The sequence below is a fragment of the Scylla paramamosain genome, chromosome 32, assembly GCF_035594125.1.
Source record: "Scylla paramamosain isolate STU-SP2022 chromosome 32, ASM3559412v1, whole genome shotgun sequence".
Lineage (NCBI taxonomy): Eukaryota > Metazoa > Arthropoda > Malacostraca > Decapoda > Portunidae > Scylla > Scylla paramamosain.
In genome coordinates, this window is record NC_087182.1 from 10,096,262 (window position 1) to 10,115,991 (window position 19,730).

The window sequence follows — 19,730 nt, forward strand, 5'->3', positions numbered from 1 at the left end:
TGCAAGCTGATGTTGAGAAAAGATTTTCTTGGATTGAAAATGAAGATCTTTACAGAATTGCAACATACATTGACCCAAGATACAAGAGTAAATTCTTTTCTTATCTCATGTCACTGATCAAGTAAAATCATCACTTGCCAGAATATCTGAGGAGCTTCGTCAGATGACTATTCTAGAAGAGGAAGATAAAGAACCAAGAAGGAAACAAAGAAGAGATGATATGAGTGAAACACCTACCACTTGTGGAACATTAGATGAAGCAATGACCTCTATTCTTGCCTCCAGCAGTGATGATGAAGCAGAAAACTCATCTGTAGTATCTTTACTCATAAAAGATATTGAGAAATATCACAGGGAGAAAAGAATAAGTGGAACAAGTCAAGGTAGTTTGCAATGGTGGAAGACAATGAAGACAGTCTACCCTGATTTGGCAAAGGTAGCTTGTCAGTACCTCTCCTGTCCACCAAGTAGCGTCCCTATTGAGCAGCTGTTTAGTAGTGCTGGCTCGATATATGATGCTAAACGCAATTAGCTTTTGCCAGAAAAGGTAGATAAGCTATTGTTTTTTTGAAAAGAAACTTGCCCATCTTGAACTTTAAATATTAAGTAATATATATGCGCTTATATTACCAGTTCAATCAGTTGGTTATAGATTTATAGTTATCCACTTTCAAAAGGGTGGAGGTTGGGGAAAGTGGTCAGTGGGATGCACAACGAGTTGAGTCTACGTCCCGCATCCTGGTAACACACAAAATATGTGGCTGAAACTCGTCATGAAACTTTTTTATAACAAAAAGTACTTCCACTTTACTTCCACTGGTAAACCCTGGAACTCCCTTCCTGCATCTGTATTTCCGTCTTCTTATGAATTAAATACTTTCAAAGAGAGAAGTATCAACTATTAAGACACCATTCAAACTCATTTGGCAGTATTTTGATTCTCCCACCATGTTTTTATTTGTTACTTCTGCTGTCTTCATGGTCTGACACTGAAGCAGGCTTTTTTTCTTTTTTGTCCTCTTGGTCAGAGCGTTTGACATAAAAACATCCGCATCTGCATCTGCGAGGATGTCATATTTTGATATCCGCATCCACATTTTCATCTGCATTTTAGCAACTGATATCTGCATCCACATCTGCATCCGCACAATGACATCCACATATACATCCACACCCATGGATGTCTGAAATTTGACATCCGATACATCTCTAATATGCACAGATGGTTCCCTACTTGATGAAGCAGCCTTTCTACTTTTATTTTTAGCTACAGCCACATGTTAACTCAAGGGATTTTAATAGGCAAATATCATAGGCCAGAACTCATGCTGTGTCAATTAAGCCACACCTTCCTCAACCTCACTCCATGTCTGCCTCCCCATCTCCACTCCCTCCTTGTTTCTACATTTCTCATACTCCCTCCTTATCTCCCCCACCTAAGCCTCTCTCTCTCTCTCTCTCTCTCTCTCTCTCTCTCTCTCTCTCTCTCTCTCTCTCTCTCTCTCTCTCTCTCTCTCTCTCTCTCTCTATGTATATATTATGTATGTATGAAGGAGGTATGAGAAGCATGGTGGATGGGGAGAGGAAAGGGAATGGTGATGTGAAGGGGGAGAGGAAGAAGGCAGGCCTAAGATTCACATCAAAGGCAGCTCTAGGCAATGACAGCTGCCATGAAAAAAAATTACAGGTGTCACTTTTGTTAGAAATATGGATAAGAAAGCTGCTTCATCAAGTAGGGAGCCATCTGTAGATACATAGACCCTAATTAACAGTATGATATAAAACTAAATTTTTATATGTAAAATAAAAAAAAAAAACTTATGCTTTTTTGTCTGTGTAGATCTTTTTTTTTTGGGGGGGTGTGGTATTTTTATGGGTAAATTTTTTTAATGCCAACCCTGGTTAGAGAAGAGGAGTTGATAAGACAAAAAGCTTTTGATTCAGCTCTGTCTAAAATAGCAGCATGACTAGAACCCCACCCCCTAATGTAACCTGGCATTAAGTGAGCCCGTTTTTATACATTTTTTTTTTTTTGTTGCCCTTGGCCAGTGGCTTTCTTACATTAAGTAATATATATATATATATATATATATATATATATATATATATATATATATATATATATATATATATATATATATATATATATATATATATATATATATATATATATATATATATAAAGCATACTCCATACATGGGAGGATAAGACCCCTGTACAGAGTGAGCAGCTGGGGGAGGTTAGAAAATTGGTGGAGATGACTCTGAATGCCCAATTGCATAGAAGCTGTTTTAGCTAGAGATGAGATGTGAAGTTTCCAGTTTAGATTATAAGTAAAGGACAGACCAAGGATGTTCATTGTAGAAGAACAGGACAGATGAGTGTGAGTTGAGTTTTAGGAACAGGCTGAAAGTAGGCAAACTACCAGCAAGAAGGAAAGGAAGATGTTGATAAACAGAGTTGGAAGAGTTTGATTAGGCAGGGTGCAAGCACGGAGGCACAGTTTTGGAGAACAATATGAGGGATCCCATCAGGTCCATAGGCCTTCCAAGGGTTAAAACCAGAGAGGGCATGAAAAACATCATTACAAAGGATCTTAATGGGCAACATGAAGTAGTCGGAGGGTGGAGGAGAGGGAGGAACAAGCCCTGAATCATCCAAGGCAGAGTTTTTAGCAAAAGTTTGAGCAAAGACTTCAACTTTATAAATATATAAGATGCAGTGGTGCCATCAGGTTAAAATAAAAGAGGGAAAGATGAAGAAGCAAAGTTATTAGTGATTTTTTTGGCTAGGTGCCAGAAATTTCAAGGGGAGTTAGATCTTGAAAGATTTTGACAGTTTCTATTATTGAAGGAGTTTTTGGCAGGTTCGAGGACAAACTTGGCATGATTCTGGGCAGAAATATAAAGTACATGAGATTTAGGTGATGGAAGGGTCAAGTACCTTTTGCGGGCCATCTCTCTTATCATGTATAGCACAAGAACAGGGTATGTTAAACCAAGGTTAGGAAGGTTTAGGGTGAGAAAAAGAGTGAGAAATGTATGCCTCCATGCCAGACACTATCACCTCTGCTATGTGCTCAGCACACAGAGACAGGTCTCTGACACAAAAGCAGTAGTTATTCCAAGGAAAATCATGATAATACCTCCTCAGGTCACCCCAATTAGCAGAAGCAAAACACCAGAGCCACCTCCACTTTGGGGGGATCCTGAGGAGGGACTGGAGCAATAGGACAACATACAGATATGAGTTTGTGATCAGAGGAGGCCAACAGAGAAGACAGGAAGACAGCATAAGCAGAAGGATTAGAGGTTAAGAAAAGATCAAGAATGTTGGGCATATCTTCAAGACAGTCAGGAATACGAGTTGAGTGTTGCATCAGTTGCCCTAGGTCATGGAGGATAGGAAAGTTAAAGGTTTTTCACCAGGATGGTCATTGAAAGCCAAAGCTGTTGGTGAACATTGAAGTCTCCGAGAATAGAGATCTCCACAAAAGAAAGGAGAGTTAGAATATGCTCCACTTTGGAAGCAAAGTCAAAGAATTTCTTATTGTCAGAGGAATTAGGTGAGAAGTAAACAACAGATAAATTCAGTTTCAGAGTGACTTTGTAGCTGTAGCCAGATGGTGGAAAATTCAGAAGATTCAAGAGCTTGGGCACAAGACCAGGTTAAGTCATTGTACACATAGATACAACATCCAGCTTTGGATTGAAAATCAGGACAGAGGAGGTAGGAGAGAACAGAAAAAGGGTTACTCTCAGTTGTCTCAGACACCTTTGTTTCAGTGAAAAAAGAAGAGGTTTAGTTGAGGAGAGGTGGTGTTCTACAGAATGAAAAATTAGATCTAAGGCTGCAAATGTTGTAGAAGTTAATGAAGAAAAAGTTGAGGGGGGAATGTCAAGATACTTAGGGTCAATACCAGAAGAGCAGTCTGACCTGGGGACATATGTGGTCCCCTCACCAGATGGGGATTCCTAGGCGAGTGTAGGAGTTGCCATATTTAATTTTAAATTTTGAGTAAAGAGTGTGTGTATGTAATAAGGTGCTTGTAGCTTTGTGTGAAGGAAAAGAGTTATCTTTAGAGGGAAGACTATGAATGCCCCCTTGTGTTATGAGACACAAAGAAAGCTTTCAGTGAGATCACACCTGGGCTATTAATAAATTCACAGCACCCCTGATCCAGTGCTTCAGACCTCACTGGAAGTAATCATCATTTCAGCAGGTGTCTACTGCCTCCTCCTCCGAGTTCCTTCATATATGTATCTTGCCATAACATTCCAATCCCTTCTCAGGATCCCCCAAAGCAGAGGTCCCTTTAGCATTTAACCTCTGCTAATTGGGGGTATCTGAGTAGGCATTATTATGATTTTCCTTGGAATGGTTACTGCTTCCATGTCAGGGACCTGTTTCTGTGTGTTGAGGGCATAACTGAGGTGACTGTCTGTCTGTCATGGAGGCGTTCATTCCTCATTCTTTCTCTCACCCTTAGTGTTCCAAACTTGGTTTAACTCAGCCTGTTCTCTTGCTGTATTTGACAGAGGCATCCCAAAAACGGTATTTGAGCCTTCCATTACTTAAATCTTGTGCACTTCATATTTCTGCTGGAGTCATGCTATCTGTTCTCCACTTAGCCAAAAACTCTTTCATCAAAAAAAAATGTCAAAATCTTTCTAGATTTAACTCCCCTTGTGACTTGTGGCATCTCAAAAAATATATCAAATAACTTTGCTCCTTCATCTTTCCCTCATATATTTCAACCTAATGGCACCACTGCCATCTTACCTATCTCTAAAGCTGAACTCTTTGCTCAAACCTTTGCTAACAGCTCTACCTTGGATAATTCAGGGCTTGTTGCTCCCTCTCCTCCACCATCCAACTATTTCATGCCACCCATTAAGATCCTTCGCAATGATGTTTCCATGGCCTTGCTAGCCTTAACCACTGGAAAGCTTGTGAACCTGATGGAGTCCCTGCTATTGTTCTCTGAAACTCTGCCTCTGTGCTTGAACCATGCCTAGTCAAACTCTTCCAACTCTGTTTAAATTTTCTTGGAAATTTGCCTACATTCAGCCTGTTCCTAAAAAATCTGACCATTCTAATCCTTCAAACTACTATCCTATTGATTTAATTTCTTGTCTTTTTAAAGTTTTGAAACAATCCTCAACCTTATATCTGATTGCCAATATGGGTTACATCATGACCACTCTACTAGTGATCTTCTGGTCTTCCTCTCTGAGTCTTGGTCATCCTCTTTAAGGGACTTTGGTGAAATGTTCACTGTTGCCTTACATATAACAAAAGCATTTGATAGAATCTGGCACAAAGCTTTAATTTTCAAACTACCCTCCTGCAGCTTCTATTCTTCTCTCTGTAACAATTTCAAGTTTTCTTTCTGACCATTCTATTGCTGCTGTGGTAGATGGTCACTATTCTTCTCCTGAATCTATTGACAATAGTGTTCCTCAGGGTTGTCACTCTGTTCCAAATTTCTTATCCATTATTATGATGATTACGTCATGTTCTCTGCACTTTTCCATGTTTCCTTGTAGAAATCTAACCTTTCAGGAATTAAACAACTCATGCAGGGAAGCTACAGAATGCCTGACTTCAACTGTTCCCTTCTACTTTGAACATCCTCAGTCTGTCCTTTACTTATAATCTAAACTGGAAATTTCATATCTCATCTCTAGCTAAAAAAAAAAACTTCTATGAAGTTAGGCATTCTGAATTGTCTCCACCAGTTTTTCTCATGCCCACAGCTGCTAATTATTTACAAGGGCCTTATCCATCCATGTGTGGAGTACACTTCATATGTATGAGGGAGTTCCACCCATACCACTCTTCTATACAGAGCATAATCTAAAGCATTTCATCTTATCAACTCCTCTCTTCTAATTGACTATCTTCAGTCTCTCTCTACCATTTTTTCACATTAACTACTCTTCTGATCTTATTAACTGCATGCTTCATAGAAGCTCCCATATCCTCGTTGCACAAAACTTCTACTTTGTCACGCCTATTCTGTTCACCTTTCTAGTGGAAGAGTTATCCAGCATTCTTAACCATTTATCCCTTTTCTGGTAAACTCTAGAACTCCCTACTTTCTTTATTTCTTCCTTCCTATGACTTGAACTCTTTCAAGAAGGAGGTTTCAAGACACTTATCCTTCATTTTTTAGTAATTGCTTCTGACACCTGTGTGGGTAGCCTACTGGTGCCTCAGTGGGTTTTTTTTCCCCTTGACTGGTGTACCTCTTACATGAAAAAAAAAGTTCAATACCTTCACCACTATATCAAAGCATTATGTTCAAATAGCTCTCCTCATCCACATCAAATATTCCAAAATCTAAGGTGTATATACTAATTTTACAAGCTAAATGTCTGCTATTGCCTTGAGCTGACCAGCCTGACATCTCACCATAGGAATGATCCCTGAAGGCTGGCAGGTAGATATTGTGTGACTCTCCATCAAGAGTCACATAGCCCTGGAGGTGTCCCATTTGCTCATAGTGAGTCTGGTGGTGCCTGAAAGAGATAATGATACACATGAACAAAAGATGGAAGAGTATCACCCTCATCTTTTGTACTAAGTTGCATATTAATATTCACTTTGGAAGCAAAATCTAATAATGTAAAAACAAAACAAAAAAAGTGCAAACTGTCCTCTTGATCTGGATATTTTTTATTCTACTTTTTTGGGGAGTGGTAACCTAACAAAATTTTTCTTCCATTTTCTGTACCCTTGGCTAGCCTCCTCCATGTTAAAAAAGAAAGAAAGAAACAGCATCTACTACTATCAGACGGACTTCTGTGGTCTCAGGCAAAAGAGAGATAACAGATTTTTCAGGTTTGGTTTCATAGATGCTGTTTGAACATGACATGCAAATTTCTGGATCAGTTACATGTCTGCTCAGCTATCACATCATATCCCTCGGTGTTCAGTGGTTCCTAAACTAAAAGCACATTGTATTTGACTTTTGTGGTTTTCCTACTTATGATTCTTCACCAGAAGAGTCCCATGTAATGACTGCAATTCCCCCAAACTCATTTTTTGCTTCCACAAGACCTGAAATATTATTAGAGGCAATGACAATGGAGTGCAGCTGTGGTGACCCTTTTACCTCACACAGTGCTCCAGAAACAGAGATTGCTGGGCACAAGAAGTGATTTTACTTTATCACTTCATCAGAGAAACACCACTTGATTTAAAAGACATTGGATGGAGGCACATGAAGGGATGGATAAGCTAATGCTATTAATTCATGCATTGCCAACACCAGATATACATACATAGAGCACACTGCATATCATATATGGTCCAACTACCACATATATATAGTAGCAGCAAAAAAAAAAAAAAAAAATTCTGAGGAGTTACTGCCTTGATGAACCTGAAAAGAAAACAGGTTCTAGGTGCTGTGTTTTCATGTACTGGTGCAGCACTTGGGGAAAGTCCAGCAGTGGTGAAAATTAGCGTTTGTCATGTCTTAGGACAGGTGAAAGGTTGGCCATAACATGCCAGATATAAGCTTAATTTTTCTTTCTCTCTTTTTTTTTATTTATTTATTTTTTTAGGAGGGACACCAGCCAAGAGCAACAAAAATATGATGAAAAAAAAAAAGGTCCAGTGAGATGCCAGTCCCCAAATAGAGTCCAAAGCAGCAGTCAGAAATTGAAGTATGTGTCATGAAACCTCCCTCTTAAAGGGATTTAAGTCATAGGAAGGTGGAAATACAGAAGTATGCAGGAAGTTCCAGAGTTTACCAGAGAAAGGAATAAAAGATTGAGAATACTGGTTAACTCTTGTATTAGAAAGGTGGACAGAATAGAGGTGAGAGAAAGAAGAAAGTCTTGTGCAGCAAGGCCATGAGAGGAGGTGAGGCATGCAATTACCAAGATCAGAAGAGCAGTTAGCATGAGAATAGCAAGAGATGCAACATTGCAGTGATGAGAAAGAGGCTGAAGACAGTCAGTTAGAGGAGAGGAGGTGATGAGTTGAAAAGCTTTTGATTGCACCCTGTCTAGAAGAATGGCATGAGTGGAACCCGCCCCCAGACATATGCTGCATACTCCATACATGGACAGATAAGGCCCCTGTACAGACTTAGCAGCTGGAGGGATGAGAAAACTGGCAGAGACATATTAGAACGCCTAACTTTTTTTTCTTTTTTTAAGTAGGAGGGGCACCGGCCAAGGGCAACAAAAATCTAACAAAAAAAAGCCCACTGAGATGCCAGTCCCCGAACAGGGTCCAAAGTGGTGGTAAAAAATTGAAAATAGCAGTAGAAGATAGCTAGAGATGCAACATTGTGGCGATGAGAGAATATGAACACAGTCAGTCAGAGGAGAGAGGTTGATGAGACAAAAAGCTTTTGATTCCATCCTGTCTAAATGAGCAGTATGAGTGGAACTCCCCCTACCCCCTCCCAGACATGTGAAGCATACTCCATACATGGGTGGACAAGGCCCTTGTATAGAGTTAGCAGCTGCAGGGAGAGGAAAACTGGCAGACATCTCAGAATGCCTAACTTCATAGAAGCAGTTTTAGGCTAGAGATGAGAAGTAAAGTTTCCAGTTTAGATTATAAGAAAAGAACACACCGAGGATGTTCAGTGAAAAAGAGGGGGACAGTTGAGTGTCACTGAAGAAGAGTGGATAGTTGTCTATAAGGTTGTGTCAAGTTGATAGATGGAGGAATTGAGTTTTTGAGGCATTGAACAATACCAAGTTTGCTCTGCCCCAATCAGAAATTTTAGAGAGATCAGAAGTCAGGAATTCTGTGGCTTCCCTGCATGAACTGCTTACTTCCTGAGAAGATGGACATCTATGAAAAGACGTGGAAAAGTGCAGAGTGGTATCATCAGCATAAGAGTGGATAGGACAAGAAGTTTGGTTGAGATCATTAATGAATCATAGGAAAAGAGTGGATGACAGGACAGAACCCTGTGGAACACCACTGTTAATAGATTTAGAAGAACAGTTACTGTCTACCACAGCAGCAATAGAATGGTCAGAAAAGAGACTTGAGATGAAGTTACAGAGAGAAGGACAGAAGCCATAGGAGGGTAGTTTATAAATCAAAGCTTTGTGCCAGACTCTATCAAAAGCTTTTGATATGTCTAAGGCAACTGTAGGATCCGTAGTAATAGACCAAGTTGAGGTGGGGTTGAAGTGTATTCTGCTCCCGAGCCAGTACAGTCCAAGCCCTCCTTGCTCCATGGTGTATAAAGGGTATATGTACTGCCATTTGGTGGCTGTGTACCAATTTAGTCAACTACTTGACTACCTAGTCAACTGCACTACACCTCAACCCCCCCAGATTCTAACCCATGACATACTCCCCCTGCCTAGGAATCTAACTTAATTTTCTCATTACATTGTTGCCTGATATCTATCTGGTTCCTTCCTCCACCTCGCTGATCGCCTTCTCATCTTGTGTGGTCCTTCACCTTCGGATGGCTGTCCTGTCCCTGTCGACAGTCCACCCTCTGCTGATACCTGTCCTCCAATGCGCATTCCTCCTGGGACAGGGGACGTCTTGTGGCCTGGCAATTCCCCCACTCGTTGGCACCTCAGCATTCCTCCTCCTGTTGCTGGTCCTGCTTGCTCTCTCTCTCAACCGCCTCTTCATTCACAGGTCCCAGCTCCCCCCTATATAACCTGGATCAAGCTTTGAGCATATATTCCTGCCCAGAAACATTTCTGCCAGTGTCTTGCCTGTTATGCACTGTGGTGTAGAATGATAGTTAAACACAAATTTCAGCAGACTCCCTTTTACCACTTTGCCCTCATCCCTTGTTGCTTTTACCCCTTCTTTCACTGTTCTTACTGCTCTCTCTCTCTCTGCTAGTCCATTACTGGAGGGATCATAAGGTGCCACTCTGATGTGCCGAATACCAAGCTGTCTGGTGAAACTTGCCATCTCCTCTGATGTGAACTGCGGGCCATTATCCATACATAGCTGCTGAGGCAATCCAAACCTGCTAAATAATACACTTAACTCATGTATAGTCCTCCCTGCTGTTGTTGACTTCATTGGGATTGCTTCTATCCATTTGGAGAAACTGTCCACCACTACAAGTAGCATTGTTCCATTTATCAGTCCCACAAAGTTGGCATGCACTCTCTGCCGGGATGCACGGGTGCACTCCCAGTGGTGCACCACAGACTGTGGTGGGGCTGCTCGCTTCTTTGTACACCTGATGCAACTTCTTGCTAACTCTTCCAACTCCTTGTCCAGCCCAGGCCACCATACATACTGTCGAGCCAGCTGCTTCATTCTTACAAATCCTGTGTGACCCACATGCAATTCATTCTTTACCTTTTCCCACAGTGATGCTGGTATCACTACTCTGCTGCCCCACATCAAACAATCCCCCTCAGTCAACAACTCTGCCATTCTTGACTTATAAAAGCTGATATCTTTTGAATCCTGAAGGCATATGCCTGACCTTACCACCATCGTCACTTTACCTAGTACCGGGTTGCACCGCATTGCCATTGTTACTTCCTTCGACATCAATGATGGCCCTTCATCCAGAAACAATACATTGCTCTCCTCTGCCTCCCTTTCAACTTGTTGTGCTCCCTTGTCAATGATGCCCAACATGGGTAACCTGGATAGCATGTCAGCAAGCCTCATGTCTTCTGATCACCACGGCTCCACATCGTAGCTATAAGCTGCCAGCTGCAAGGCATACCGCTGCGTCTGTGCCACCCCAAGTGTCAGCATCTCCCTGTCTGGATTCAGAATCCTGGAAAGAGCTTTGTTATCCATAATGAGAGTGAATCTTCTCCCCATAACAATACTGGTGGAACCTCCTTACTCCATATGATACTGCCACTGCTTCCTTTTCCATGCTGGGGTACTTTCTCTCTGTCGGGTTAAGTACTCTTGACGCATACACCACGGGCCGCTCCACATCCCATGGAGCAACTTGAATTAGCGTCGCCCCGACTCCTACATCACTGGCATCTGTTACAAGCTTAACTGGCAATTTATGGTCATACCTCATTAACACCAAGTTACTGGATAGCATCTGCTTCACCTGTCTGACAGCTTTCTCACACTTGCTTGTCCACACCCATTTTGCCCCTTTTTTGAACAGCTCGTACAGTGGTGTCAGTGTGGTGGCAAGGTGAGTTAACAGGCGCAAGTAATATCCCACCACACCTAGCAAGCTTCAGAGCATCGGGACATCAGTCTGGGCTGGTAGTTGTTGTATCGCCTCCATTTACTCTGGTATCAGTTTGAGCTCCATGCTGGTGAGGATCCAACCTAAATACCGTAATTCCTGTTTATCAAACTCACATTTTGACCTTTTGAGCCTCACTCCATTCTCTCTCAATCTCTGCAATACTTTATCCAAATTTTCAATCAGACTCTCTGTACTGGAACCTGTTACTAATAGATTGTACAGGTACGCCACACAATTGGGTATCCCTTCCAAGATTCTGTCAATAGCTGCCTGAAATTGTCCCCACAGGAAGCCAAACCAAACAGCAGTTTATTCATCGTTAACAAACTTCAATGTGTTGTAACTGTTGTTAGGTCTTTTGACTCATCATTTAGTTCCATCTGTAAGTAAGCATCTTTTAAGTCCAACTTAACAAACCTGTTTCCTTTTATTCTCACAAATAGCTCCTCTGGGGTAGGCAGGGGATACTTGACTATACCTAAGTGGGGATTTACTGTAACCCTGTAGTCTGCTGCCAGCCTCACCTTGCTGTCTGCTTTGGGTAGCACCACCAGCAGGATCACCCAACCACTGCTGTTGCTGATTTCCACCAGTTTGGCGATCCCTTCCTTGATCCACTTTTCCAGTTCCTGGTCCATGATGGGGTAGAGGGCATGCAGCACGGGACAGGATTTTCTGCTAACTGGCCATGCTCCTTCCTTGAGTCACAGATGTGCTTTTATTGACATACATCCTAAAGTCTGAGAAAAAACCCCACTGTGTTTCTCCAGCATGTTGTTCAGCTTAAAATCCTTGCCTCTGGCTTCTTCTGTGCATGCTGCTCCAATCCTACCAATCATTTCCTGCCAGTTCAGCTTTAACAGATAGCCAATCATGCCCCATTAGTGAAGGTCCTACTCACCTAATCATTGTAATAGGCAGTGTTTTCACTTGGTCATTACACTTCACCTCCTTATTCGCAGTTCTACATAGCTGCACCCTTTCACCTGTGTAGGTGATTAGGCGCTTGTTTGAGGCTTCCAATCGTGGGCTGTTGTGCAGCTTGCTCCACACCTCCTCACTGGTGACAGTGTCGCTTGCACCTGTGTCCACTTTCAACCTCAGCTCATTGCCCTCCACTTGTGCATTCACTACCAGTAGCGGTGTCTTGATACTCATCTACACCTGTTTGGGAAGCTGTAAAATATCAAACAACTCCCCCTCCTCTTCTTGACTACTCTCATGCTCGTTGTCATTGCCCAAATTATTAACTCTCCCTCGAGCTCTAGTATGTCCTGTCTGATTGCATTTAAAACTCTCTTGTTCCTTAAACGGGCAGTCAGTAGCTTTGTGGTAATTACTACAGCACCTGCTGCACCACCCATTGTCCCGAGCCTCACTACTGGGAAAAAACCTCGCGTTTTGATCCCTGGCCCCTTCGCCATCAAGCTGTCTCTTCTGGTTTTGTGGCATCATGTGTGGCGGCTCCACTTTGTTGACCTGCGCATTGTGATTCCCTCCAACCAGCAGCTTGGCCTCCATGGGCACCACCTCCATGGACAATGCCCACTTGCATGCCTTGTCCCACATCAATTCATTGCCTTCCTGTAGGAGCTTCCATTGTATCCTTTCAATGTGCAGTCCACAGATGAACCTGTCTCAGAGATGTTCCTTTAAATTACCCTCAAAATTACATGTGGAAGCCTTCCTCTTCAGCTCTGCTATTTGACTGCTGATTGTCTGGTTTTCCTGTTGGTGCTCAGAGTTGAATCTGAACCTCTCCACTACCACTGAAACTTTAGGTGCATAGTTCTGTGCAGCAAGGCTAAACAGTTCCTTCAGTGACTTATCTGTGGGTTTCTCAGGTGTACATAGGCTTTTCAGCAACTGATACACTACTGGTCCACTAACCATCAGGAAAAGAGCTCACTTCCGTTTGTCTTTCATGATGTTGTTGGCCTCCAGGAACTGTTCAAAGCTCTCCATGTAGGTTTCAAAGTCCTCCCCTTCAATGTACTGCTCCATGGCTCCAATCACTGCTGCCATGCTTACTCCCTTGGTCCCCACAACAACCTTCAGTATCCCATCCTCATCGCCACGTGTAGTATCCGTAGTAATAGACCAGGTTGAGGTGGAGTTGTAGTGTATTCTGCTCCTGAGCCAGTACAGTCCGAACCCTACTTGCTCCGTGGTATATAAAGGGTATATATACTGCCATCTGGTGGCTGTGTACCGATTTAGTCAACTACTTGTTGACTACCTAGTCAACTATACTACAGCAACAACAAAAGTTTCACCAAAATCTCTAAAAGAGGATGACCAAGATTCAGTAAGGAAAGCCAGAGAATCACCAGTATAGCAGCCTTGATGGAACCCATACTGGGGATCAGATAGAAGGTTGTGAAATGATAGATGTTTAAGAGTCTTCCTGATGAGGATAGATTCAAAAATTTTAGATAGGCAGGAAATTAGAGCTATAGGAGGGAAGTTTGAGGGATTAGAACAGTCACCCTTTTTAGGAACAGACTGAATGTAGGCAAACTTCCAGCAGGAAGGAAAGGTAGATTTTGACAAACAGAGTTAAAAGAGTTTGACTAGGCAAGGTGCAAGCACAGAGGTGTAGTTTCAGAGAACAATAGGAAGAACCCCATCAGCTCCATAAGCCTTCGAAGGGTTTAGGCCATCAAGGGCATGGAAAACATCATTGTGAAGAATTTTGATATGTAGCATGAAGTAGTTAGAGGGTAGAGGAGAGGGAGGAACAAGCCTTGAATCATTTAATGTATGGTTTTTAACAAAGGTTTGGGCAAACAGTTCAGCTTTAGAGACAGATGTGATAGTAATGGTGCCATCTGGTTGAAATAAAGGAGGAAAAGAAGAGAAAGCAAAGTTATTGGAGTTATTTTTGGCTAGATGCCAGAAGTCATGAGGGGAGTAAGATCTTGAGAGATTTTGACATTTCCTATTAATGAAGGAAGAAATTTTTGGCTAGTTGAAGAACAGACTTGGCATGGTTCCAGGCAGAAATATAAAGTGCATGAGATTCTGGTGATGGAAGGCTCAAGTACCTTTTGTGGGCTACCTCTCTATCACATATAGCATGAGAACAGGCTGTGTTAAACCAAGGTTTGAAAGGTTTAGGTCAAGAAAAAGTGAGGAATGTATGCCTTCATGCCAGACACTACCACTTCTGTTAAATGCTCAGCACATAGAGATGGGTCTCTGCCACAGAAGCAATAGTCATTCCAAGGAAAATCAGCAAAATACCTCCTCAGGTCTCCCCAACTAGCAGAGGCAAAATGCCAAAGGCACTTCCACTTAGGGGGGATCCTGAGGAGGGATTGGAGCAATAGGAAACGATACAGATATGAGATTATGATCAGAGGAGCCCATGGGAGAAGATAGGGTAACAATAAGCAGAAGGATAAGAAGTAAGGAAAGGGTCAAGAGTGTCGGGCATATCTTCAAGATGGTCAGAAATACAAGTAGGGTGTTGCACCAATTGCTCTAGGTTGTGGAAGATAGCAAAGTTGAAGGCTAGTTCACCAGGATGGTCAGTGAAGAGAGAGGAAAGCCAAAGCTGGTGGTGAACATTAAAGTCTCTAAGAATGTAGATCTCTGCAAAAAGGGAAGAGTCAGAATGTGCTCCACTTTGGAAGTTAAGTAGTCAAGGAATTTCTTACAGTCAGAGGAGTTAGGTGAGAGGTATACAGCAGAGAAAAAATAGTTTGTGAGTGACTCTGTAGTCATAGCCAGATGGTGGAAAACTCAGAAGATTCAAGAGTGTGGGCACGAGAGCAGGTCAGACACAACATCCAGCTTTGGATTGAAAATCAGGATAGAGAAAGTAGGAGGGAACAGAAAAGGGGCTACTGTCAACTGCCTCAGACACCTGTGTTTCAGAGGGGAAAATAAAATGAGATTTAGTAGAGGAGAGGTGGTGTTCTACAGATTGGAAATTAGATCTAAGACTACGAATGTTGCAGAAGTTAATGAAGAAAAAAATTGAGGGGGGTGTCAAGACACTTAGGGTCAGTACCAGAAGAGCAGTCTGACCTGGGGACATTTGTGGTCCCCTCCTCAGATGGGAACTCTGAGGCTGATATAGGAGTCACCATAATAATTCTGAATTTTAAGTGAAGGGTGTGTGTGTAATTGGATGCTTTTAGTTTTGTATGAAAGAAGACAGTTGTTGGATCATGTCAAGATTAGCAAGCCCAATCACAGCAGGGTTCACTATTCTTTACAAGAAGATTATTGGGTTCGTTATTCTTTGCATGGGAATAATTGGGTTCGCTGTTCTTGACATGAACACTTCAGTACTTCAGTACCAGATATTTCAATAACTGATTAAATTTCAAAGACTCTGTTCACTAGTTAACCTTTATGAACCTCACTGGTTCAATAACTGTTTTTATATACTGGTTTTAATTTCTTTATTCAGATATCCAGGAACTCTCAAGGTGGACAGATCTACCGTACATTCATGTTGTGTAAATATATCTCGATAGTCAATAGTGGATTTTTACAACTTTTTCAGAGAGATGTGCATGAGACATTTTGAGCTTAATCCTATAAAACTTGGTGGACCTGGGATGGCAGTTCAAATTGATGAATTGTACTTTTCACATAAACCTAAACACCATTGAAGAAGGGCACCTAATAGTCAAGTCTGGGTTTTTAGCTTGGTAGATACTAGTACATCACCAGTAAATGGGTATATGGAAATAGTTAAGCACAGAAACCAACAAACACTCCTGCCAATAGTCGAAAAAGTGGTGAGACCTGGATCAAGTATTCACAGCAATGAACGGTGAGCTTACAGAAATATAGCTCATAATCCAAACTACCACTACAGAACTGTCAACCATTTTTTTTTCACACATAACATATAGAATCATACTGGGCAAAGCACAAGGCTAAAATTAAGAACATGTGAGGATGCAGACACACTTTCTCTCTACATGGTTATTTAAATCAGTTCATGTGGATGGAATTAAATACGGTTGGCAGGTTATCAGGGTTCTATAATGCAATCACCATGTAGTATCCATTCAATTAACTAAGTTTTTATAGTTGACAGGTTATCAGGGTTCTGTAATACAATCTCCATGAAATATCCTTTCAATAACACAAAGTTCACAGCACCCCCTGAACCAATGCTTCAGACCTCACTGGGAGTAATTATCATTTCAACAGGTGCCTACTGCTACTTATCACACGTTTAAAGATGATTCAGTAGTTGATAATAATGACCCTGGGATAGCACTGGGAGACAAGAAGCATATCCAATCAGCATTTTACAGTGATGTGATGCAATCTACATTTAAGCTGAATTTCAGAAAATGCTTCACTTTGCTCATTTATTTATTTATTTATTTTTTTTTTCATTATTTCAATATCATATATGATTTTCTTTCCTGATTTTTTTTTCCCATTATTTCAAAATCATATATGATTTTCTTTTTCCAGTGAATAAAAAAAAACAAAAAAAACAGAGCTGACACCAGGAACAGCTCAAGATTTAAGATGGCCAGCACTTACTGAGTCAAGGCTACCGACATGGATCAAGGCTGACCCGTGAAACTAATGATAGGAAATTAGCAATTTCTGTGGTGATGTCAAAACCTGTCCAGCTTTGGGGAGTACTTGTGCACCTGCCCAGCTTTTGTGGGTTAAGTCACATGCATGTGTCTATTCATGATACATGAGCTGTGACACAAGTCAAAGTTGTAAGTGACTTGAATACATTGCATTTGTGGACTGAAATGTAATTTCATTGCAATGCCCAATGTTAAAAGGGCTAAGAGAATTACAGCAAGTAACAGAATGTAATTTCATTGCAATGCCCAATGTTAAAAGGGCTAAGAGAATTACAGCAAGTAACAGAGAATAATTGCCTCTTGGTAAAAGCTGACCAAAGAGAATGTTCATGATTTTAAACCCAACTGGATAAAATTAGACCTGCAGAGAGGACAACATGAGACTGACTCAAACCTAGCAGATCACAGGCCAGGAATGCTACTCACTCCCGCAGCTGCTGAAAGTACTGCCTGGTCCATGGCTCCTGGGCGAAGGCCTGGGCAGTAGTCATGACATCCATATCAGTATCGTAGTCAAAAAGGGGAAGGTTAGAAACCCAGTGCAGGTCAATTTTCACATCTTTTGGATCATCTTTTGGATTACTGTGCAGCCTGAAAAGGAAACAGTAAGTATCTTGAGGTTATAATAATTTAAAGGAATAAAGTAATGAAGTTTACAAGGATGTTGATCCTACAGTGATGAATAAAGTTTTGGTGAGTTTTGGAAATTTGCTTCAGGGGGACAATTATTTTCAGTGTTTAAAATTGTATGTTTTTACATGAAGAAATAACTGCGCACACAGGCAGTATTCCTATCAATGAAGTCTATCTGCAGTGCAACTACCACTGCATGAAAAGCCAGGAAACCCACTATCATATGGGAAAAAACCTGGCAATAGGCCTACTCTTTTACAGAATAATATGTTACCCAGCCCACCTTCTCTAGGTGCAACCTGTTAGTGGGATGGAACTAGCAGGATAAGGAAGTGTTGTGTCAACTGTTTAAAAGAAATCTTATATATATATATATATATATATATATATATATATATATATATATATATATATATATATATATATATATATATATATATATATATATATATATATATATATATATATATATATAAGTGAGCAGGGAAAGCATCAAGAGTTCTTTCTTTTTTTCACTTTATTACTTGCAATGTTTCACCTTCACAGAAGGCATCTTCAGGCAAAAATATATGATTACATTTAATACAATATAAAAGATATTTTTTTTTAAATAAGAATGAAAAAATAATAACACATAAGGAGCATAATAAGGGTAGAAACAAAACATTGGCATGTGTATGACAGTGGGTCACATTGTTAACTAAAAATAATAATAAAAAGCAGCAAAGCTATTGTATGAAGCAATAGTGGTGGAAAAATCTAAGCAAGATCTAAGGAAAACAAACCTGGTGTGCACTCACTGGCAGAAGGGTGAGGGCTGACAGAGGATGGTGTTGTGAAAGTTACCTTGACTACTGGCTCAGAACCCGAAGCTCCAAGCAAAGGTTTATAAAAGGTATAGGTGGGATGATAACTGGTTATTTAATTCAGGTTTTAAGTGCTTAATACAAATAGCTTCCAACAGTTTACTGCCTGAGTGTGCATCTGCTTTATGTAATATTCTGAAATCTTTTTCTGAAAAGGAGTGGTCACACTTGTGTGAGTATGTCCTTATTGCAGAGAAAGAATAAGAACACATTCACATTCACATGACCATCCCGGTGTGTGTGTGTGTGTGTGTGTGTGTGTGTGTATATATATATATATATATATATATATATATATATATATATATATATATATATATATATATATATATATATATATATATATATGCACTTTTCCACATCTTTTCCTAGACACCCAACCCTTCAGGAAGTAAACAATTCATGCACAGAGGTCACAGAAAGCCTGATTTCTGAGCTCTCTAAAATTTCTGATTGGGGCAGAGCAAACTTAGTATTGTTCAATGCCTCAAAAACCCAATTCCTCTATCTATCAACTCAACACAACCTTTCAGACAACTATCTCCTCTTCTTCAGTGATACTGAACTGTCCCCCTCTTCTAAAGTGAATATCTTCAGTCTGTCCTTTATTTATAATCTCATCTCTAGCTAAAACAGCTTCTATGGAGTTAAGCATTCTGAATCGTCTCTGCCAGATTTTCTCATCCCCCAGCTGTTAACTCTGTACAGGGGCCTTATCCACCCATGTATGGAGTTTGCTTGATATATGTGGAGGGGTTCCACTCGTACTGTTATTTTAGGCAATGTGGAATCAAAAACTTTTCATCTTATCAATTCCTCTCCTCTAACTGTCTTCAACCTCTTTCTCATTGCCACAAAGTTGCACCTCTTGCTATATTCTACCACTATTTTCATGCTAATTGCTTTTCTGATCTTGCTGACTGCATGCCTCCCCTCCTCCCATGGCCTCACTGCACAAGACTTTCTTTTTTCTCTCATCCCTGTTCTGTCCATCTCTCTAATGCAAGAGTTAACCAGTATTCTCAGTCATGCATCCCTTTCTCTGGTAAACTCTGGAACTCCCTGCCTGGTTCTGTATTCCTTTCTTCCTATGACTTGAACTCTTTCAAGAGCGAGGTTTCAAGACAATTATCCTTCAATTTTTGATGATTGTCTTGATGTCTTTCTTGGGACTGGCATCTAGGTGGGATTTTTCTTCTGGTTTTGTTTCTGTCGGCCTGTGACTCTCTTACATAAAAAAGTATATATATATATATATATATATATATATATATATATATATATATATATATATATATATATATATATATATATATATATATATATATATATATATATATATATATACACACACACACACACACACACACACACACACACCTAAATCTCTCATTCACCATGGCAAAGCAAAGTTACATCTCTTTTGAGACTGCTTCATTAAATTTACTCCC

At 40.7% G+C, this 19,730-nt stretch overlaps 1 protein-coding gene across 2 annotated transcripts in view; it reads right to left on the bottom strand.

The window, feature by feature from the left end:
• LOC135089172 (uncharacterized) overlaps positions 1–19,730 on the bottom strand; it is a 119,700-nt gene that overhangs the window by 27,345 nt on the left and 72,625 nt on the right. For both annotated transcript variants that reach the window (XM_063984473.1, XM_063984472.1), the window contains 2 exons: positions 17,207–17,371; positions 6,419–6,525 (listed from right to left, as the gene is read on the bottom strand). In XM_063984473.1, the coding sequence (XP_063840543.1) occupies positions 6,419–6,525; positions 17,207–17,371 (272 nt within the window). The remainder of the gene's footprint in view (positions 1–6,418; positions 6,526–17,206; positions 17,372–19,730) is intronic.